A 23,370-nucleotide genomic window follows, 5' to 3' on the forward strand; every position below is an offset into this window, starting at 1 on the left:
CTCTACTTTTATTATCTTTCATCTTTAAGTTCCAGTTTTTTAATTTTCCTGATTTAATTTGTTGCTAACATGTTGTGATGCTAAGCAGAAGCTTGAAGGAGAGTTTTGTTTACAGAGATTTCATAATTCATTTTATTTGTTATTTTTATTGTTTTGTTTATTTATTTAGGTTATTTAAAATGTCCTCCTGTTTCAGTGTTAAATGTTCTTCCATTATTATTAAGCCATTACCATTATATTACTTGAAAATGGTCTCAAAACAGGATAATTATTGTTTATCTGAATTACTTCTGAGACAATTTGTCGTCCAAAAACATTTATTATGACATGTCATCTTATTAAGTTATTTCTATATAAGATTTTAGTGAGAAAAATAAACAAGTGTGATATATTTTTGTTGATTTTCCAACCTTTCTTTGTACAGCTCCTCAAAGTGATGGTCGCCCAGCCGCCCGTCTCCTTCACAGATCACCGCCGTCTGGGGCGGCGCTCCATCCAGGAAGTGATTAGGCAGCATGATGGCGGTCTCCCCGCCGGACGCCATGCTTTGGCGAGACGCCGCTCGGAGCGGGCTCCTGGCTCGGTTCACGGCAGCCATAGAGGAGGAGGAGGAGCAGCAGGAGGACGAAGGCAGAGCCAAGTGATCCTCTAGATCCAAGCTGCCACTCAAAGCCGGCCCGGCGCCGGCGACGCCCCTCATCCCGGAGCCGCCCAGACCAGAAGCCAGAAGCCGCAGATTGTGAGGTTGGTGTTTGAGTTCGTAGTAGTTGGTGAGATCCATGTAGAGCTCTAAAGAATGAGGAGAAGACTGAGGAACCACGCCTTTGATCTCCATTTGGAAAAATTATTTTTAGCATTAGCTAATAGCAGAGGCTGGTAGAGTTCCCAAAAACTTTACTCAATAAGAGTAGCACTACTTCAGCATATCTTTACTCAAGTAAAAGTAAAAAAGTATTTTGTACAAAGTCTATTCCAGTAGTGAATAACTGATCAAATTATCAATCATTTAATATTTAAAAAATACATCATCAGAGGGACCAAAACATAAAGTTACATGAAAATTTGGTATTTTAAAGACAAAATTGACAATAATTCAGATAAGTTACAAAAAGTAACAAAATCAGGCTAAATAAAATGTTTCCAAATCAGTTTCTTCCAATAAAAAACTTTGACTAATCTGCAGATTAATTTGGTGAATTTTTGGATAAAACGTTTCCTTTTCAGTGGTTAGGAAATCCATAAATTTTACTCAAGTAAGAGTAGAAATACTTCAGAATAAAATTTCTCAAAGTACAGTGTAGTAAAAATACTCTTAAAAGTAATTTTTTTCAAATAAGTTACTCAAGAAATGTAATTGAGTAAATGTAACGACCCAACTGTCTAACTAATAGGACTTCCAGACACAAACTAACAGGAGATCAGAACATTATATCAAGATTTCTAAATAAATATCCCATATTTTTGGTGAGGATGATGAAAACAAACCAAACCAAAGATTTGATCTCTCTAGATAATGTCTGGGGTTAAATACTCTATACTCCTTTAATAAAACAAACTTTATCTCTTGGTCTTTGGTACATTTTGAATTTAAGTATTTTCCTCAAATATTTCTTCAGTTTAGTTACAACAGCTGCTTTTTATTCCCTTTAATTATAAACTCGACTCAGTTGCTGCATTAGTTTCATTTATCTGATTATTTCTTTCCACTTGCGTCAGACAGAAAACAGCGCTCCGCTTTTAATCTCTGCTCAGCCTAACTGGATTCAGGTTCAGATTATTTAATTGGACCGAGTCATAACGAGGCAGCCAATCAGATTAGTTGGACGAGTCAATCCCTTCCTGTTGAAATGAAGAGCGGTCCCAGAGGAGTTCTCACTGTTTCTGCTGTGCTTATGGCGTGTTTGTGTAGTGTTTGTGGGGTGTTTGTGGGGTGTTTGTGGAGTGTTTGTGGAGTGTTTGTGGAGTGTTTGTGGAGTGTTTGTGGAGTGTTTGTGGAGTGTTTGTGGCGTGTTTGTGGCGTGTTTGTGGAGTGTTTGTGGAGTGTTTGTGGAGTGTTTGTGGCGTGTTTGTGGCGTGTTTGTGGAGTGTTTGTGGAGTGTTTGTGGAGTGTTTGTGGAGTGTTTGTGGAGTGTTTGTGGCGTGTTTGTGGCGTGTTTCATGGAGTGTTTGTGGCGTGTTTGTAACGTGTTTGGGGTGTGTTTGTGATGTGTTTGTGGAGTGTTTGTGGAGTGTTTGTGGAGTGTTTGTGGAGTGTTTGTGGAGTGTTTGTGGCGTGTTTGTGGAGTGTTTGTGGCGTGTTTGTGGAGTGTTTGTGGAGTGTTTGTGGCGTGTTTGTGGAGTGTTTGTGGCGTGTTTGTGGAGTGTTTGTGGCGTGTTTGTGGAGTGTTTGTAGCGTGTTTCATGGAGTGTTTGTGGCGTGTTTCATGGAGTGTTTGTGGCGTGTTTCATGGAGTGTTTGTGGCGTGTTTGTAACGTGTTTGGGGTGTGTTTGTGATGTGTTTGTGGCATGTTTGTGGAGTGTGGAGTGTTTGTGGAGTGTTTGTGGAGTGTTTGTGGAGTGTTTGTGGCATGTTTGTGGAGTGTTTGTGGAGTGTTTGTGGCGTGTTTCATGGAGTGTTTGTGGCGTGTTTGTGGAGTGTTTGTGGTGTGTTTGTGGCATGTTTGTGGCGTGTTTGTGGAGTGTTTGTGGCGTGTTTGTGGCGTGTTTCATGGAGTGTTTGTGGCGTGTTTGTGGAGTGTTTGTGGAGTGTGGAGTGTTTGTGGCGTGTTTGTGGAGTGTTTGTGGAGTGTTTGTGGCATGTTTGTGGCGTGTTTGTGGAGTGTTTGTGGCGTGTTTCATGGAGTGTTTGTGGCGTGTTTGTGGAGTGTTTGTGGTGTGTTTGTGGCGTGTTTGTGGCGTGTTTGTGGCATGTTTGTGGAGTGTTTGTGGAGTGTTTGTGGCGTGTTTCATGGAGTGTTTGTGGCGTGTTTGTGGAGTGTTTGTGGTGTGTTTGTGGCATGTTTGTGGAGTGTTTGTGGTGTGTTTGTGGCATGTTTGTGGCATGTTTGTGTAGTGTTTGTGGAGTGTTTGTGGTGTGTTTCATGGAGTGTTTGTGGTGTGTTTCATGGAGTGTTTGTGGCGTGTTTGTAACGTGTTTGTGGTGTGTTTGTGGCGTGTTTCATGGAGTGTTTGTGGCGTGTTTGTGGAGTGTTTGTAGCGTGTTTGTAATGTGTTTGTGGTGTGTTTGTGATGTGTTTGTGGCGTGTTTGTGGCGTGTTTAATGAGGAAAAGTGTTGCTACCTTTGAGTTGGTGCAGCACGTCGGTTCTCCCGGATGAAGCCAGGTTTCCTGCTTCCTGCTCCAGTTTGCTCTGCAGCTGCTTCAGCATCTCCTGCATCCAAACGGAGAAAAATATTACTAATGTTAAAATATTTACTAATCTGGCTGAAACACAAGCTCCTGGCTTCAACCATCCATAAAAACAGGTTTTTATGCATCAGATGGAATCAGTCCGTCTTCTTCCTGCTGCAAATCCTGACTGATAAACCAAAGCTGGATAATCCTGCTGCTCAACATCTGCACACGTGACTGCGCACATGCATGCTGGTGTGACTGGAGCTGCAGGACTAACGGCTGCTTTTATAGAATAATTGATTATTTCTTTAATTCAGTGTTTTTGTTTAATTTGTGAAGGAAATATGTGCAAATTTAAATAAATCTCAGGGAAGACTTTGAGGTTTTGAGTTGCTTGAAGCTAAAAGATTAAATATTTCCTTATTTGTAAAGCACGACAGTCAGTTCTGTGGTCCATGACCTCTGACCCCTGACCCTAGACAGACTGCAGCTCCCTTGGTGAAAGCAGGAGATCCTTCCTCCCAGCAGTTGTCAGACTTTATAACCAAATCAATAAATGTTTGTATCCCTGCTGGCGTTTTCACAAACATTTATTCTGTTTTTACTCATTTTTAAATAAAAGCATTTCTTTCTTATTGCATCTGTTTTTCTGCACTGCTCTGATATACTGTAACTTTTATGTTTTTTGTGCGAATCGACGTATCAAGGATATTTCTGTTCTATTCAGTTTTTGTTTGTTTTTCAGTATTTGATCTGATAATCAGTCAGAATAGAGGGAAACCTGCCTGTCGCTAGTTTAGATGATTTAAACTGTGACTGAATGATTCTCAGAGTCTCTGCGGTGCAGCAGCTGGTCGACTCACCTTCATGCCAAACGTCTCCGTCTCCAGTTTGCACAGGTGGTGCGAGTTGTCCTCCAGCTCCCTCCGCAGGTGGGAGTTCTCCTTGCGGAGAACCTCCACCTGCAGGGCCAGATGGTCGTAGGAAACCACAGCGTTGGCCATGTTCACCCGCTGCAGCGCCCCCTGCAGGACAACAGTAACATGGCAGGTTTACACATGCAGAACAAAAGCTTTAGGCAAACAGATGATCACTGGCCGTTTGCAAAGTTACACAGTAAACAACTAACAGTAACGTTCAGTGTGTTCATTGTTTAAAGTCATTTTCATCATGTTATTCATACACTTTTAAAGCCAATAGTTCTTAACTGAATATTTATTATTATTTATTCACAAGCTAAATATCTGGGTAACAAATTAAACATTTAGCTTGTGAATTAAATACTATTAGTTTAACTAAAGAAATAAATGTATTTGTCCTTTTTCTGTCTATGTGAATCATGGGTCTGCTGAAACTAAGCAATCAATAATAAAGCAATCAAAATAGTTCCAGAGTATATATTTCTTTTCCGAAATAAATATTTAGTTCAGACCTAAATATTTAGCTTGCTAACTATCTAACTAATTCATTAGCTAAATAACTAGCTTCCTAGCAAGCTAACCGACTTGGCAGATAGTTAGTTAAAGCATTAGGTAGCAACCTAATTAACTAGCTAGCAATTTAGGTAGTTAGCAAGCTAAATAATTAGTTTGAAAAGTAATTTACAAAGTTAGTTAGCTGGCAGCAACTAACTGCTGCAGTAACTAGCAGCAGTTAGTTAGTGAGCTAACCAACTAGTTGGCTCACTGTTTAGCTAATATGCAAATGAGTTAGTTTGGAAAGTAAATGTTTACTTTGGAACTAAGTGTCTAGTATAACATTCAGAGTTAAATATTTAGTTTGCAAACTAAATATTTGTTTCACTGAGGATAATGAGTCTCTCTGGCCTGCAGGAAACAGGAAACGTTTTGTCTCATTGACTGTCAGGTTGCTCCGTTTTCTGCTGTAATTTTAAAACAAAGTAAACGTCTGAAAATTCCCCTCATGAATGAGAGACGTTACCGTGTGGATCGCCTAACACTGCAGAGCTCAGCTGGTGTGTGTGTGCGTGTGTGTGTGTGTGTGTCTTTTATGTCCTCCATCAAAGAACTCAGATATATTGATGTTCATCATCGCCATGGCAACAGGGCGGCATCCCTTACCTCATTACTATGGCGACAAGTATACATCAAGCCACCGCCTCTCTCTCTTTCTCTTTCTCTCGCTCTCACACGCACACACACACACACACACACACACACACACACACACACAGAGCTGCAGTCGCTGCAAAGCCTTCATGATTAAAGGAACAATCAAAGGTTAGAATCTTATTTGATTCACAGCATAAAATGTGTTGATTCTGAGCTGAAATGGAAACAAAAATGTCTGAGTGGCAGATATGGAAAAAAACAGAAAAAAATGGAGTCTAATTTATAAAAAGCTGGGGAAACACTGATCCTGAGTCAGCACTTAGACTGAGGTAGCAGTAACTACCTCAGAAAAAATGTAGAATAAATTTAATCTGAAAACAAAGACATGAAAGGAGAGGTGCTGTAATCTGCTGACAGGATGAAAAAGATTAACTGGTGCTGCAGCTGTGAAAACACTGAAGACTGCAGCACACCCACTCAGAAACACCAGAAATCTGAACATATTCATGCCCAGTATCATCCCAGTATCACCCCAGTATCACCCCAGTATGACCCCAGTATGACCCTTTAACATCCCAGTAAGGAGCTGCAGGTCTAAGAGAAAAGCAAGCAGCAGCAGACAGAATGAAGTCAAACGACGGCCTTAAATCCACTGATGTGGCGCCATTTTCCTATCACTCCTCTTGATCTCCTTCTTTGGATGCAGTTGCCACGGTAACCAAGCATTCTCATGGGAGGACGCAGAGGAGAGATGGAGGATGGGAGGATGAGGAGGATGAGGAGGCGGGGTGGTGGAGGGAGAGAGCCACACTCTTTGTTTACAAACGCATGAAGACTTTAAAGAAAGAATGAAAAACCTCAAATAAATCAAAATAAAATTTATATTTAAAGTTATTTATACAGTAGAAGATAGGAGGAAAATAAAATATATACACCTAGTTAGTGATACGTTTTTTTGCTATTTTCAAAAAAATATGTCTAATATCTTGTAATAGTCCAGGATATTGTTAGATAATTCAGATAATAACAGCATAAAAATATGCATTAAAAATATCTTTTTTGATGTAAAGTATTGATACAATATATACTGAGTTAGTTTGGAAAGCAACTCAATAGTATAAAGTGTAAACTTCTCACTTCTTCTTGAAATAGTAGCAAAAATGACTGATCCTTATGTTGTATTTATGAATGTATGTATATGTGTTGTTTTTTTATTGATTTGTTTTATTGATTGGTTTGAGTGAAGAAGGAAGTGTGATCTCTGAGTCTGGGCTAGCTGCTAGCAGACTGCGCCACACTGCAGCTTGCACCACTCTGGCGCTCCAGGCAGTCATGTGACTCCTCTGACCTTCTGAGTCACAAACCGTATTTAAAGGCGCCGTTCCTCTGCAAGTTTTTAACGTTATGCATCATGGCTTTACAGCAGCAATGCAGGCAGGTAATAAATCTCACTTAAAATGAAACCTGACCTAACCTTTTCACAGATGATCCATCTCTACATTTAGTGTCTTATGTACCTCTACAGGTTGTAATCTATCCTCCAAACATTTTTTAACCATGTGAGTCTGTCAGTTTTTACCATATTTCTGAGATTTCAAGCTCAGAAATATGAGCTATCTTGCTTATTGTGCAGCATCTCACAGCCTCATATCTGGACAATATTAGTTATGATTTCTGTAACAGCTAACTCACACTTCCTCCAGTGTTTCCATAGCCTGGTCATCGGCTTTCTTTTCAAATCCGCTCAAATAAAAATCTTGATTAGTTCAAAACTACATATTTAATTCACAAACTAGTTAGTTCCCAATTAAATGTTTAATATTGAGCTTAATATTTAGTTAGTCTACAAACTGAATAGTTAGCTCCAAATTATGTATTTATTTTGACTCAATATGTATCTTCAAAGTATTTATTATCCAAGCAAAGTATTTAAGTAAATATTTAGCTTGCTAACTAAATATTTAGCATCTTTGGGTCCGAGCTAAATATTTTGCAAATATGCAAATTAGCTATTTTTGAAAATAAATGTCTACTAAATATTTAGCTCAGAATTAAATTTTCATTTGGGAACTAAATATCTAGGTCTCTAACCAAATATTGAATTTGCAAGCTAGGTACTTAGTTCATTAACAAAATTTTCTTGCTAATTAAACATTTTGTTTGAAACTGTAATATTTCTAATATATGAATAAACTGGTGAAAATATGACGTTAAAAATGAACACCTATCAATTTCTTACTGTGTAACTTTACAAACGGCTCTTATTGGACTTCTAGTTGATTACCCTGATAGTAAAAATACTATACATGTTTATATTTATTATGCTATTTAGACGTAAAGGATGAAATATGTCCTCCAAATAAATTATAACTATGTGTGGACGTGAGTTTTTACCAGACTTCCAAAACATCAAGCTAGATGTCTTGTTAGCATAGCGTCTTTCTGTCATAGCCTCATATCCACAGTATTCCCAGGAGGTGTATTTGGGTAACCGTGGAGACGACTATGTGTCTTACTTCCGGTGCTCACCGGAAGTAGCATTATTTCACTCGGTAATGTTTTTTTGTTGTTGTTGTTGTTGTTTTTGTTTTTTGCTAATCTATAGTCATAGACATTACATTATACACTTCGGCTTGCCTTTGTATTAACCTGGACTTCCTCTTAATTATTTGTATTCTTTCCGGCAGAATTTCTACTGGGCCAATCAGCGAACAGAAGTAGAAGTTATAAACGATGACATCATTTTTCTGCGCTGCTTTTAGAGTTGTAGTCAGCCTGTAGTTTTAGTAGGTAGTGAACGAAGCCGTTCGGTCCGTGTTGGTAGCGCTTCCAGATATTAAATTAACATTAACAGCCACCTCGTTCGGCTCGGCTCTTCGCTTTTCGCAGTGAAATATGTTTGATTACAGCGCAGGGAACCTCCGGTGTTACACCATATTCTGTGGCGCTGTCTCATTTTAACACAATGCTACGGAAGACGTGGAGAATGTCAGACAAACAATAAAAAGTAACATTAGTCCTAAATTATTATGACTATTACAGAAATATAGACGATCACACAATATGATAGTGCCTATTATGTATTGTGACCACATTGTAAGTCATAGTAAAATACTTATTTAAGCTGCTAACTCTCTCCTTCCTCAAAATAATAAACAGTAGCATCATAATATTGTAGGTCAGACAGTAAAATGCGGCTGAATCATGAAGGGAACAGATGGAAATGGAAATGATTGACTGGAAGCTGCTGTGGCGGTGAGCGGTCATGCAGAAACATCACATTAAAAACTGTTCTTTGTTATCTAACCATTCAACACGACCAATCAGACCTTCAAGCCCCCAAATGGCTGGAGGGACGATGATTAAAGGTCAGATGTGACACACTTTATATGACAGTTATGTAACATTTTTACAGTCCAGTTTACAGTTTATTTTCTGAAGCATGATGTGTGAACAACAACATCTGAAGGAATAGTTGGAGTTCTCTCAGCTCCCTCCAGATTATTAGTTTTTGTCTTTTAACCACTTTGTAGTTCACATTATGTCATAAACATTATAAAAATTAGCCGCAGTCTTCATTCCTATAGCTTTTAGTGCAGCTAAAGGAAAACTAAAAGTGTGTAAGGTGATATATAAATATATATATATGATATATTTGGTGTCGGATTGATGGGTCTCCAAGTTACTGCACTTCTTCTCACTGGATAATTCAACACAAGTGTCCACTTTATGAACTCAATAAAATAAAGATGAAGATTTGAAGAAAAAAATTACTTTTGTATGTGAATGAAACTGTTTTATTCCTATAAATTAAAGCCACTGCAGCTTTGCTAAAAATGGAAACCAGCTCAATAATTTCCATTTGCTTGATTTATTGTTTTTCTCTTTCTATCAAAAACTGGATGACTAAAGTCTTCAGTCTGGTGTTTTTGGTCTCAACTAGATCCTTTTTTGGAGGATAATTTAGTTTAGAGAGATAATTCATAATTAATTTTATTTGAAACGTCTTCCAGTTCCAGTGTTAAATCTTCCTTATAATTTAAAGTTTATTGATCGTTAAGAGTGAGTTCTTGCAATACCATTATCATTCTATTTCTTGAAAATGGTCTCCAAACAACAACAGTTTTGTCGTTTATCACAGTAACTTCTGGGATGTTTTATCATCCAGGAACGTTTGTGACAGTGACAGGCAGAGTTGGATCTCTCTTCACCTTTTAGAGATTTCCAGACTAAATCTGAACAGAATCCACTAAAAGTCTGAGTTGTGAATCATTTAAGCATAAAAAGACCTTAAAGTTGGTGAAAAAAGCTGATTCTGATTCTGAAATAAACTTTTGGAATCAACATGTTTGCCTGCGTGTTGATTTCATTTTGTCCTGTTATCATTCGGTGAATCACTGCGTCTCTGTTAGCCTGAAGCTGCTGCAGGATGTCGACCGCTAACATGAACAGAAAACAGAAATCCAGATGGGGCGAAGCAATAAGACTCTGAGCAGAAAGGTTTATTATTGATGTTTTAGGATGTTATTTTGTCTGTTTGTAGCTTTTTCCCCTCCAGACGCACCGAGTCCGATCAGCTCTGCTCCCTGCAGACACGCCCGGCCCGTTTCTCCCTACATGCAGTCGATCAGCTCTGTTCTGACTGAACACTTATTTATTTCCTGATATTTGTGGGGAAAACAGAAGAAGCTGTCGACTGCCACGCCCTCCACCTCTGTCAAACCTGCAGAATCCGATCAGATTCTGGTGTTTTTTTAAAACCAAAGGAATCCTGAACAAAACATTTACATTTCTTCCTACTGGATTCCAGCTCTTATCAAAGAGTAAATCAGAATAACGTAAAGTAGGAGACAGTCAGCAAAATAGTTAAAATCCACATCTTTTGGTGAAAAATACAGCGATGAGATTTATTTCAGTAATCGATTATTTTCACAATTAGTCTGATAAAAAAAATTCCACATTCTGCTGAATTTTCATTCAATAGTGATTTTAACATTAATGTGAAAATCTCGATACGTTTTTCCATTTGATTGGCTGATTTGTTGATTGTTTTGTGGATTAACTGATTAATAACAGGATAGAAAAGATGTTTAATGTTACAGAATCTGAACTGAGTGAAGCTAAAAATGAGGATTTCTGGGTAAAAAAAAATAATAATAATTTTTATTTCTTTTAAATTAAAATGTTTGTATTACTAAATTAGTAAACGATTATTCCAATCATTGATTAATCACAGTTAATTTGATAAATTTTCAATTAATTGAAAAATATTTTGCTTACTGATTTATTTTTTGCCTTTTCTTCAAGAACGTGGCAGCAGCTTTTCAAAGATTTGCCAACTTCAGTGTATTTAATGCGTGGGCCTCTTTCTGCTGCTGTGATTTTCTTTATTGTTGCAAATGGAGCAAAGTGACGCTCAGCAGCGCCCCCTGAAGGCGGAGAAGCGCATGACGGTCCATCAATCTGGACTCTTTATTTCTGCTTTTATTGCTCAAAGACCCGCCCGGAAAATAAATTAATCATATTTAAAAATCTAAATTCAGATTATATTTAGAAAAATATTTAAGTGAAAAATTTAACGAATTAAATTTGGAATCACCTGCATTTATTTATGATGTTAAAATGGACGCTAAGCTCGTCATAAAAATGCAAAATATGAGCAAGTTTTGAGGAAATTTTACCTTTATTTTGTAGAAATGATCACAAATCTATAAGAAAAGAGTTGAAGCAGTGAACAAATCTGTTATTTAGCACAACAAATAAACAGCAGCATTAAACCAAAGGCCCGTAAAACCACATTAATCATAAAACCTGCACACAAAGGTTTAATCTGCAGCGGTGAAACGACAATCAGCAGCAGAATTACTCAGGATTAGCCAGCAGAACGGACCAGTGAACCCAGTCCGACCAGTACCGCCAGGCACAGACCGCAGGGGCTGAAACTGACCAGCCAGCCGGAAAAACCCGGCCTGATTCCGCATTCAGCTCAATGTGACCTGAAGGTGGATTAAACCTGAAACCGAACAGAATCCGACCGGAACCGGATGAGAATCGGCAGATTTTGCTCTTATATTTCGGATATTTGACCTCATTTTAGCTGCTGCTGCGGTTTTTTTCTGACATCTATGATTCATGAGCTCCTCCACCATCCATCCCTCCATCATCCATCCCTCCTTCGTCCATCCCTCCATCATCTATCCCTCCATCATCCATCCCCCCTTCATCCATCCCTCCATCATCCCGCATGAAGGAGAAAACCAGGTCGAACCCGCATCTCTCTGAAAAAACCCGCAATTTACTAAATAACAACGGGATCCGGAATCCATTTTTCTCCCGTTTATTTAAGGAAAACAATTTCACGTTAAATGTACGAATCAAATGTTTTAACAAATTCAGTTCATCTCCGAACCGCCTCAGGGAGGAGAACTGAACCGAACCCAACTGGATTGTTCCGAACCAGGAAAGAAAAGCGGGATTCAAAGGGAAAGGAGAGAGAAATTAAAGGAAACGAGGAGCGGTCTGTCCTTACCTCATGACTCCAAAAAGAGCTGAAGATCAATGACGAAGAGGAGGAGAGCGAAGAAGAGGAGGGATGAAGAAAGGGTGGAAAGGGAGGGGGGATTTATTTAATCTGCTATTCACTAAAGTAATCTGATAAAATTATGTCTAAATATCACAAAAAGCATAAAAAATAAAGTCGGATTTTAAAAAATCGGACCATTTTTGCCTTAAAACATTTAAAGCAACCTGCTGTTTTAAAAAACAATCATTGCAATATCACTTACCCGCCACCAGGGGGAACTGAAGTGTTGCAGCCCAACGTACTAGCGTTTAATAGTGCCACCTGGTGGCGGAAATAGTGTGACACTCTTCTGGAAAATGTTTACTTCACATTGAATACCCGTTTTTTAAATACCTTTTGGGGTTAATAATTGTTTTTGTTACATTTTTGTTTCTGATTTTTAATTTTCCTGTAACTTTCATTGAATTTTTACTGTAATGTTGTTTTATTGCTACTATTAATACTGTTTTTACATTTGAGACTGTCAGCGTTCATCTCTTTAAGTTTCAAAATAATGTAATTTTCCTTTTGAATGGTTTAAAATAAAACGGTTAATTTTACACTCAACATCTCTGTTAAAATATATTTTCTGTTGGTTTTTGATTTATAATATGTAATGTGGAATATATTGTGGATTAAGCATCAATATTTAGCAGAAGTTATCCTGTTTTTGTTTTCAGTTTCTCACATCATAGTTTGAGGAACTAATTTTTCTGTCTTTTATGACATCGTTGAAATTGACATTTCTACTAGTTTTTCTGCTTCATGCAAATGTAATTTTTAAACTTTAAACTGGACCTTTTCTGACTGCAGTCTAAGAGGGTTTTACTCTGTTCAATGCACCACCCTCTAGTGGTGCATTGTCACCACTAGAGGGTGACAAAGGATTCAAATTATTCATAAAACTCCCTGTAGACTTATTGTCACGTTATTCACGATCAATCATATAGGCTATATGTGTTTATTTTTATGCAAATTATTCTATTTAGTTAAATAAGTATGTCAATTATTAATCAAAATCTGATTAAACTTATAACATCAGATTGTAGCACTATTAATACAAAAATCTAATTATTTTTTTTTTTTTTTTGCACTGTTACTAAATTAACTTGCTTTTATAAGAATTTTCTTATTTATTATTTGATTAATTTATAGTCTGTGCGAATTTGGAGGTTCTAAATAATTATGACAAATATATATATTTGTCATAATTTGTCATATATATTTGTCACTTAATTTAACCAAGATATCAGTTTGTGTGAAACATCAGCTGCTAGTAAATGATTTGTTCATTTAGAGAACAAAACTCTTTCAGTTGTTTTTTTTTAAATGAAATCTCTGTGATTCATGTGTTTCATAATTTTGTTCTATTTTTTCTCCTGCTGACGTGTCTGGTGACGCTGACTGAGGTGAAGGTGTGAAGGGAAAATATATTTCTGTCAAGAAAGAGGAGGATGGTGAAAGTGATATTCCGGTTGGCAGCAGCGCACAGCCTTCAAAATAAAAGTCCAAAACACGCGATTCATTTTTGGTTATTTATTTATTTTTTTCCCAGTTTATTTGAACGTTTAATCAAATTATTCTGTAACGTCAGATACATAAAATAAGTCCTGTTTAAGTTCTTATCAACAATATTATTTTAGGAATTTTATTCTTCTTTGTATTTATTATGATCCAGTTTTTTTTAAACTATGTTTTAATTTGTTGTTGTGTTGCCCGTGTTCTCTTTAATTATATTCTGATTTTGAGGATTTTTTTGTTCTTAGCACACATCACTAATTCTTATATTATTAGAATAACATAATAATAATAATAATAATAATAATAATAATAATAATAATACATCACTAATTCTTATATTATTAGAATAACATAATAATAATAATAATAATAATAATAATAATAATAATAATAATAATAATAATAATAATGTGTATTTTTTTGCACATTTATTTGATTTTTACTGAGTGATAAGACTTGTTGTTTTTATTCTGTGTTGTCTTAAATCACTTTCTCATTATTTTTTGTGTCCATTGTTTTATTTGATCTTATTCTATTTTATACGTAACGTAAAGAAAAAGGCTTTTATTTTGGAAGTAAACCCAAATAATCCCAGCCGAACTTATTTCTTGTGTTTTCCAGGGGAAGGAGGTGATGGAGCAGAGAGTAGGAGGAGGAAGAGGAGGAAGAGGAGGGTTGGAGTGAAGCGACCAGCAGCGGGTCTGGCGGTGATGATGGTGATGATGGTGATGATGGTGATGATGATGGTGGGGATGTGAGTCAGAAGGCGGAGGATCCGGGATGCTCACAGACACTCCGAACCAACCGAACCCTGCAGACGCACACAGAGCCTAGAGGAGGAGAACCCCGCAGGATCCGACGGTGACACGCACGGTGAGTCCGCAACCATCACACCCACACCGGCGGCCGCACCGCACAGACACGCACCCGAAATCCAGCCACCATTCCCGGCCAGAGGGACCGCCAGCGCCCGGTGGAAGGAGCTCCGGAGATCCGGATTGGATCTGAAACCCGGCTCGGTGCCGAACCGGTTTTGTGCGTGTCCTGTGGGTGCGTGTGCGTGTTTATGTAATGGGAGTGGGTGCACGTGTCCAGCTGTGCGCGTGCACGGGCCCTCCCTACTATGGCGCGCAGTCACACGGATTAACATGATGTAAGGAGATAATGAGGCCGGTGAGCTGCAGCTGATTGAAACCGAGAACAAAGCAGCTGCTCTGTACGCGTGCGTGCGTGCGTGCGTGTGGGTGTGTGTGTGTGTGTAAAGGCAACTGTGGAATACCTTCAGTTTCATTCAAATTAGCCACTCATTGAAAATGAAATTTTACCTTTTTGTCAATCATTCTTACGTCACTTTACGTAAACCGGAGTTGGAAAATAAAAATATGAAGAATCTTCTTTGAAGCCTTTACACATCAATAATAAAAAAGAAAAATTTTTCTGTGTAACAGAAAAGATAATTTGCCATTTTATGCTCTTGTGAAAATGTAGAACTTTAAAAAATTAGTAGAGAAATGGGATTTTAAAGGAGCGGTATGGTGTTTAATATTATAACATCATGTTATAATGTTATTCTGTCGTCAAAAACGAGCCCCGCCTTGGAATCAAAGCTCCTCCCCCACTCAGCTCCTTCAGACTAGCCAGCAGCAATTAGCTGAGCTCGTTATAGGAGCTGCTTCTCAGAACAACACTGGTAAAAATATAGTTAAAGGTTCAATAGAGGAGCCATGTTGGGGTGACTTCCTGGAGGGCGGAGCTTCAGAAACAGCAGGAGCTTCTTAAAGAGACAGAGACCCAATTTCAAGATTTTACATTAGAAAGTCAAATTTATTTTAAGTCATATTTGTGATGTAAATGTCAATTTTTATGGCAACTACTGTCAACATAATTACTTGATTGTATTAAAATATGCCTGGAAAATAAATAACATTGTTCCTTTAAAGTCACATGAGATGAGCGCCGCGCCGTTACCTAGCAACCCAACCTGAGCTCCAGCATGTTAGGTCAGCTGGTATGTGCTGTACAACAGCTGCTGGAAAAGACAAAGTAATTTGTTGTTTACCTACCATTCAGAAACCACTTGCTGCATTCTGGTTGGTTATGCAGGAGGCCCCGCTTCTGCTTTTCAAAGATGTGCTGTTGTAAAATTGCACATCTATTTGCAGCCATTTTCAAGTGTGAGTGTAACCGTTGAGCTGGGGAGCAGCAGATTATTTGGATTTAAAGTAACAAGAAAACAGCTAAAATCTCATTATCTAAGAACGATTTTGAGCCGAAAAGGTAACAAAAATGTTTTATGTAGGCCATAAACATGCTCTACCCTGTTCAAGGAAGCATGATAGGTCACATTAAAGGAAGAAAACAACCATTATTCCACTCCAGCTGCCAGACAACGTCCAGTCTGCCTCAGTCCAGGACTCCAAACACATTAAAAGGTTTGATTTTTGCCGCAGCTTCCAGTCTGAGAGTGAACTGTCTGCTGTTTGTCTCATTTCAGAGAGCCAGGAAATTACATAACTTGTGCTAATTATTTTGTTCTATTAATAAGCTATGAATATGTTTCCTGTTAGGCTGCAGTCTGGAGCTGGATAATAACTTCAAAAAGTCTCAGATTTTTATCAAACCAGTTCTGATAAAGTTAACACCCATAACCAAAAAGACTCAGTTTACTAAAGAAGATGGTTGTTGTTAACTTTTTTAAAACCCAAATTAAACCAACATTTCTGTACGATTTTAGTTTCCTTCTCCTAAAAGATTCAAACTGGGTGAATTTCCTATCAGCATAATGAGCTACAGAAAATAAAGTATGTTCTGCAAGGGCCTAGTCAAAGTATGGACTCCATACTTTGGAGTCTCCGTACATCGAGACGCTGTGACGTGACCTAAGATTGTCTGTTCTTCAGTTGTTGAGGTTTCTAAGTTTTTCTTTGATGTTAAACAGTCCTGTAGTAACCAGTTCCATTTACTCAGTTACTTCAGTAACGTTTTGGGAAAGATTACTTTTAGGAGTATTTTTACTGAGTTATGCTGTTTACTTTTCCTGAATAAAGTTTCTGGATGCTCAAAGTGTGGCCAGGGGGCCATTTGTGGCCCCTCCAATGATTTTGATTGGCCAGTCGATCACAAACCAAAAACATTAAAAATTTGGCCAAAATATTTGGAAACTGTTTGATTGTCTTTTAAAAAGGCAAAGTTTTGTTATGTTAAGGGGCTTTAAGGATTTATATAACTCATCAAATTTTGGTTTATTATCAAACAAGTAAAACTTAAAATTAAATAAATAAAATTAATTTCTGCATTTTTAATTTAATAAATTTAGTTCCAGACATTATTATAATTATTCATTATTGGGTCGTATGTGAATGTTAATCCCGGGAGGTCCGGCCGGGCTGAGCTGGATCTGAGTCCGCAGCTCCGGCGCTGCTGGTTCTCCTCCGCCGGTGTTTTCCCCGCCGCCTGCCTCCGCACAGGAAGTGACATCAGGCGGTGTGGGGGCAGGCGGGTAACCACGGCAACGGCCCTGCTGGTGATGAAATGTTTGCGCTGCTCTCTCGGTGCATAAATCTCTCTGCAGTTCATCTCTGTCGCCTTCAGTGCCTCCTCGGAGGGCAGTAACCATGGCGACCCTCTCTCTGTCTCTCTCTCAGAGACACACACACACACACACACACACACAGTAATGCTGCTGTAAACACTCGGGATGCTATCAGTAGGCAGGTGTGTGTGCGTGTGTGTGCGTGTGTGTGTGTGTGTGTGTGTGTGTGTGTGTGTGTGGAGCAGATAAGGAGGTTGGTGACGTCAGAGCAGGAGATCCTGGACTGACCGGAAGCACCGAACCCGGCTCCAACTGGACCGGGTTCTGAATGGATTCCTGTCATCCAGACTTTCTGGTTTCCTTTTTCACTGCAGGGAGCACATCCGTTTTCAGTCTGGCTGCAGGTTCTCAGCAGGATTCAAATTTGGGCTTTGACTAGGCCACTCTAGTTTTTAGTCCACTTTAAGCATTCCGTTTGCCTTTAAAGTCCGGTCCGTTTGTGGAGGAGTAAATGCTAATCAAACTCTGAAAAAAGTGAACTCTGGTCCTCCAAACCTTGGTCTGGGTTTGGTTGAGGTGAACTCTGGTTTGGTTTAAATGTGAACGCCAAGCGGACCGGCGGAGACCGCTCCAAAAACAGGAAGTGGCCTACAGCGCAGGGCATTCTGGGTAAATACAACCAAACAAATACGGTAGCCTGGTGCTAGCAGGAGAAACTTCAATTAGATACTTTGTGTTGGTTTTTCACATAAAATAAAAATCTTTTGTTGTCATGTGAAAAAGTGTTTGAGGAGGGTAAATACTTTTCTAAGCTCATGAAGAAAGTTAAATAATTTCTTCGTTAAGCTTCCTTCAACAGGTTAGGATTGGTTCATGGCCTATACAAAGCCTGTTCATTACATTTTTTGCACAAACTCATTCTTACATAATGAGAGTTCAGCTGTTTCAGGGGCTCTGGCTCTGCTGGCCACGCCCCCAACTCAATGTCTTCATGTGAAAATGGCTGCAAACACATGTACAATTATACAACCATACATCACTGAAAAGCAGAAGTGGAGCCTCCTGCGTAACCAACAAGAGTGGATGGGAAGTCAACAACATAGCACTTTATCTCTTCCAGTAGCCATTGTACAGCGCATACAGAAGTAAAACCAGCTGAGTAAATGTGCTTCGGTTGCTAGGTAACCGTGCAGTGATTGAGGTTTTGGAAATGGCTCACTTTCCAGACACCAGTAAAAACAAACAACTCGTTTTTTTAAGCACTAGGACTGTTTAAGAAGCAGTTGAGACCCAAATGGAAGTAAAAAAAAATGTACAAAATGTGAATTTTGCATAATAGGTTCCCTTCAAAGCAGCGTTTACATAATGAAGTGTGTCCCGTTGTGTTCTGGGCTCATCAGCATACAGGTGATTGTTCTGGTGAGGCAGGAGGACTTCAGCTCCCAGGATGCCTGAGCAGAGCAACGACTACCGGGTGGTGGTGTTCGGAGCAGGCGGGGTGGGGAAGAGTTCGCTCGTTCTCCGGTTTGTTAAAGGCACCTTCAGGGACACCTACATCCCCACGGTGGAGGACACCTACAGACAGGTGAGACACAAACAAACCATTCCTGATGGTTCAGGAGAAACGTCTCCTAGGAGGCAAAACATCATGTCTTCATGTTTGGCCAAAATATATTTGGCTAAAAGGAGTGAAGATATGCAGAAACTGAACCGCTGACCCAGATTGCGACCCGAATGAAGTGGATGTCTGTCGTCTCTGCAGGTGATCAGCTGCGACAAGAGCGTCTGCACGCTGCAGATCACTGACACGACAGGAAGTCACCAGTTCCCCGCCATGCAGCGGCTCTCCATCTCCAAAGGTCACGCCTTCATCCTGGTCTACTCCATCACCAGCCGCCAGTCCCTGGAGGAGCTCAAACCCATCTACCAACAGGTCCGTCTGCGGAACAGGAGGCTCAGAAGCCTGGTGTCGCAAAAAAGCCTCAAACCCAAAACTCACATGGCTTCTAGAAATTCGGTTACATGTTGTTTGTTTTGATATATCAGTTGTAGAAAACATTAGTCCGCCTGAATATATGTTTTAAACTCAGGATTAAGATTAATTACTGAATTTATTTCTGAAAATTCACCACACTTTCACACGTTCACTTCCATGAATCAGGTGTAGTTCACACTTCGACCACTAGGTTGATATCTAAGCAGTTTTAATAGAATCCTGATTGTAGATTATTTATCAACCAACATTTCACTAGTCCATAAGGGGTGAAGGGCCCCACAATCCCCCCGTGTTGATAACAGAATATTAGATTCTACAGCGTTGAATCAAAATCTGTTTCTGATCAACAGTTAAGATCATAAAACTCCTAATGGATCATTTTCAATGTTGTGATACTTTTAAAATCCAAACACAAATGCCAGAAGAATCCTACCGCCACAGAAATGTATTTATGGAAAACTAGATGTTAAAATTTAACCAAAAAGTGCTTTAATGAATAATAAAATTGTTTTATAGTTTTTAATTTTTTCACTACAAATGTGTGTTTATGTTTCAATTAAATTGTGTTCATATTAAAAGTGGGCAATAATTAATGTACCTAATAGGCCTGTTGCAATAAGCAATAAATCCATTAGCAGCATTAATTAATACCAGATCAATAATTATCATTTTTCCCTTTTCTCTCTTTTTACCAATAATTGAATGATAAAAATCTTTATTCTGATGTTTTGGTCTCAACCAGCCATTATTTCTGCAGGACAGTTTTGTTTACAGAGACTGTTTTATTTATTGTTTCTGTTGTTTCGTTGATTTATTTTAGATATTTTAAAAGTCTTCCAGTGCCGGTGTTAAATATTCATTAGAATTTAAAGTTTATTGAGCTTTCAGAATGTATTATTATGCCATTATTACCATTATGTTACTTGAAATTGTCTCAAAGCAACAATATTATCGTTTATCGCAATAATTCTGGGACATTTTATCGTGACAGCAATGTTTAGACCTCCTGCACTTACAAGTAACTGATTACTCTGCAGATTCTGGCCATCAAAGGGAGTGTGGAGTCCATTCCCATCATGCTCGTGGGCAACAAGAGCGACGAGACGGCCCAGCGCGAGGTGGAGACCAAGGTGGGCGAGGCTCAGGCCACTTCCTGGAAGTGCGCCTTCATGGAGACGTCGGCGAAGACGAACAGCAACGTGAAGGAGCTGTTCCAGGAGCTGCTGGCGCTGGAGAAGAAGCGGGACATGAGCCTGAGCATCGACGGGAAGCGCTCAGGGAAACAGAAACGAGCCGACAAGCTGAAGGGGAAGTGCAGCCTCATGTAGGGACGCCTCTCTGCTCCAGACCAACAAAACGCCTGGAACATTCACACCGGGCCTGGACCGGACTGGGTCTCTGATCTGTACATATGAGCTCCACTGTTAACAACAACAGGAAATCTGGACCTTAAGGACTCAACGCCGACCTTTCTGTTGTTTCTAAACGTTCCTGGACCTGGAACCTTTAGGATTAAACAATCGGGTGTTTTCCTTCCCTTCTGACCGTAACGGCAGAGTCAGTCCGTCGGTTTTACAGCATGCACCTCAACATGAAGGCCGGAGCTGCAGCGGACTCATTACTGACCATTTCTACGCTTTTATCTCTTCTCTGGCTGCTGGTATCCAGGAGGAAGTCTGGGAATTCTGATGCAACACATTAATAACCGTTTCTGGGACCAGAGCCTGAAGGCTGGAAGGCCAAAGGTCACCTGTTGGCAGAAAGGCCCTGTAGAATCTATAACATGTTTTTGTTGGTGTGGAACTGGGAAAAGTGTCATCAGAGATTTACACAAATCTGTTTTATTTTTGTTTTTGTTTTTGAGATTGGACCTGCTGGTTCTGATTTCTCTCTCAGAACTTTAACACCTGAATAAAACAGGTGTATCGCCTGATCCACATGGTTTCAAGTTCTGCAAATCCTCACTGAGGAACTGATTATTTGATCTGGCTTTGCTGAAGCAGAGATGGACCTAAAAGTTCAGGAATAGTTCTCAAGGATGGGAGTTTCACTCCTCAAGTGGTGGGCTCAGCTATAACCGCTAACGCGCTAACAGCCAAGCTAATTCTTTTGTTTAGTGTTTGAAAACATTTAGCACACTTAGCTTCTCCTGAATTAATTTTTCCAGAAGAATGAATTTACTTGGCTGTTTTGTAAACTTTCAGTTGAATAAAGGTCAACATCTGTGTTGAAGTTTTGGTTGTCCACTCTTAAGGTTTCTAATACTCATGCTCTTATTTTGACGTCTTATGCAGCAGCTTCACTTCCTCTCCTCATATTCTGTTTTTTAAAAGAAACGCTTTCTGACTTTGCATGTGACGTCACTTTCTGTCACATCAGTATACATTGTCAGATAGTCATAGCACAAACTGTCATTAGCACATGATTTTATTTAAAAAGCAACATAACACCATGAGTTTACGTTAGATCGTCATACATTTTGTTATTAACAGCCTTATGACATCCCGACTTAGCGGTTAGCTAGTCAGACCATCATCACAGGAAGGGAGTTTTATACAGCGAGTTTTGTAGTTGACTGTAGCTACAGCTAGACTCTGCTGTGAGATCACGACAATGCTTGTATATCCATCTAGTATCATTGAAAACTATTTATTGGCTTATTTTTGTCGTATCTTGTCTCGAATGCTTAACTGACAGCTCCTCTAAATGTCGCGGACCTCTTAATGCGCATGCGTACTCACTGCACGTATGATCTGACAGAACAGCCGCTCCACCGTGAAGGACGTGAAAACAACCTGTGCGCTCTTGTAAATGCCGTAAAAAAAACGCACATGCGGTTTTTACGGAATACTAATATCGCTTTTATTTAGTTGATTTCACTGCAAAAATTGTCACAGGTGGCTGCGCAGACAGACAAGAGTGAAAACCAAGCTTGTCATTTTATTTTATAACTTTTAAAGAGCAATGACGCGGCGGCGTTGGACAGCAGCCGTCAATCATAATGACTGGCGGGTTTGCAGCGAACACGTTTCACAAGGTAAGAAGATTTACGTTCATATAATTTACAAGTTAGTATGATTAGAAAAATATCAAATATTGCATTATGGCAAAGGTAAGCGTCTAACTATCAGTAACCATGGAAACAATGCTGCACCGTCATGTAGCCTAGCATGTTTGTAAAAAACTGGTTACGTCTTTTGTTCGTCTTTCAGGCTGCTTTGGTTTAAGGGGAAACGCTGTTTATGACGGTGATATAAATCATGTGGTGTGAATTCAGGCAAAGTCGGTAAATGTGATCAACATGTCAGGAGAGAGGAGCCAACGGCCCCCAACCAGGGGCCGTTGGCCCTATGAAACTGTCACGATATGTGGAGGTGAGGTGGATGAGATGGACCCAGGTATGAAGAGTAAATGACGGTTTAACACACAAATCCAGGCGGCACAGCTGAGCAGAGGCAAAAAAAAACCTCACACTGGTAGCAACTGACAATAAAGTCGACTTCAGACAGAATAGACGGAAACAGAACAAGCTGGTATCACTCCAGGGGTAGACAGGACAACACAGAGACTCAACTGACACAGAAACCTAAATAAACACAGAAAACTCAAATCCTCACAGAAATCTTGGCTGGCATTTGCAAAGCAGCCAATCTAAGGGAACTATTCATTTTCCTTGGCGCTGATTGAACCACACTGAAATTAGGAACTTTAGGTCCCAAGTCAGAAAATCATATGTAATGTAAAAAAACAAACTTCAAGGTTTCTGCAGTTGAACTGCTAATTGCAGTTTGGTAGGGTGACCAAACGTCCGTATTTCCCGGGATAATGTCCGTATTTCACGTCCTGTCCCGGGCGTCCCGGGATATTTTTAGAAAGTGAGGAAATGTCCTGTTTTTTGCAGGACCCGGTCCAACGTGTCGTGGACCCCCCCCCCCCGCCCCCCGCTGAAAGGTGTCCCGGCCGGTTTTCTCAAATGAAAATATGGTCACCCTACTGGTCAATGATTTCCTCTGGACCACCCATCCAAATTAGATTATTTATTTATTCATTAACTTTTTCCAATTTATGTTTGACTTAAAAATAATTCTAAAAACTGGACTGTACCTCTGAATATCTTAATTTATTGTATATTTTACAGCGTTTTTTTTTCTCACTGTAGTAGCTTTTCCTACCACTTTTCTGGGCAGGTTTGGTATTTTCTCTGATCTGGTGAGATCGTTATGTTTAAAAACTGACACAGCATAGTTTATATGTTTCTTTCATCATCTTACCCACTGATTAGTGTATATGGGGATTATCAAATTCAAACATTTCCACCAGTCAGCAGTGCAGAACCTTCTCCAGTTGGCTGTT

The 23,370-nt window shown here is 39.3% G+C and overlaps 2 protein-coding genes across 3 annotated transcripts in view; one reads left to right on the forward strand and one right to left on the reverse strand.

Moving 5' to 3' along the window:
- apc2 (APC regulator of WNT signaling pathway 2) overlaps positions 1-11,952 on the reverse strand; it is a 32,963-nt gene extending 21,011 nt beyond the window's left edge. Inside the window, exons 1-4 of one of the 2 annotated variants that reach the window (XM_044129253.1) lie at positions 11,936-11,952; positions 4,198-4,359; positions 3,281-3,371; positions 411-789 (exon numbers count right to left, since the gene is read on the reverse strand). In XM_044129253.1, the coding sequence (XP_043985188.1) occupies positions 411-789; positions 3,281-3,371; positions 4,198-4,338 (611 nt within the window). In that variant the 5' untranslated portion in view covers positions 4,339-4,359; positions 11,936-11,952. Of the gene's footprint in view, positions 1-410; positions 790-3,280; positions 3,372-4,197; positions 4,360-7,800; positions 8,834-11,935 lie in introns of those variants that run through there. The other variant, XM_044129252.1, reaches the window with a different exon arrangement.
- Positions 659-21,250, forward strand: LOC122838541 (GTP-binding protein Di-Ras1-like). The gene is made up of 5 exons (XM_044129256.1): positions 659-744; positions 14,111-14,362; positions 18,422-18,606; positions 18,784-18,954; positions 20,055-21,250. The coding sequence occupies exons 3-5, from the start codon at positions 18,469-18,471 to the stop codon at positions 20,343-20,345; spliced, it is 600 nt and encodes a 199-aa protein (XP_043985191.1). The 5' UTR covers positions 659-744; positions 14,111-14,362; positions 18,422-18,468; the 3' UTR covers positions 20,346-21,250.
- Positions 21,251-23,370: the final 2,120 nt, after the last annotated feature.

The sequence above is a fragment of the Gambusia affinis genome, linkage group LG10, assembly GCF_019740435.1.
Source record: "Gambusia affinis linkage group LG10, SWU_Gaff_1.0, whole genome shotgun sequence".
NCBI classification, from domain to species: Eukaryota; Metazoa; Chordata; class Actinopteri; order Cyprinodontiformes; family Poeciliidae; genus Gambusia; species Gambusia affinis.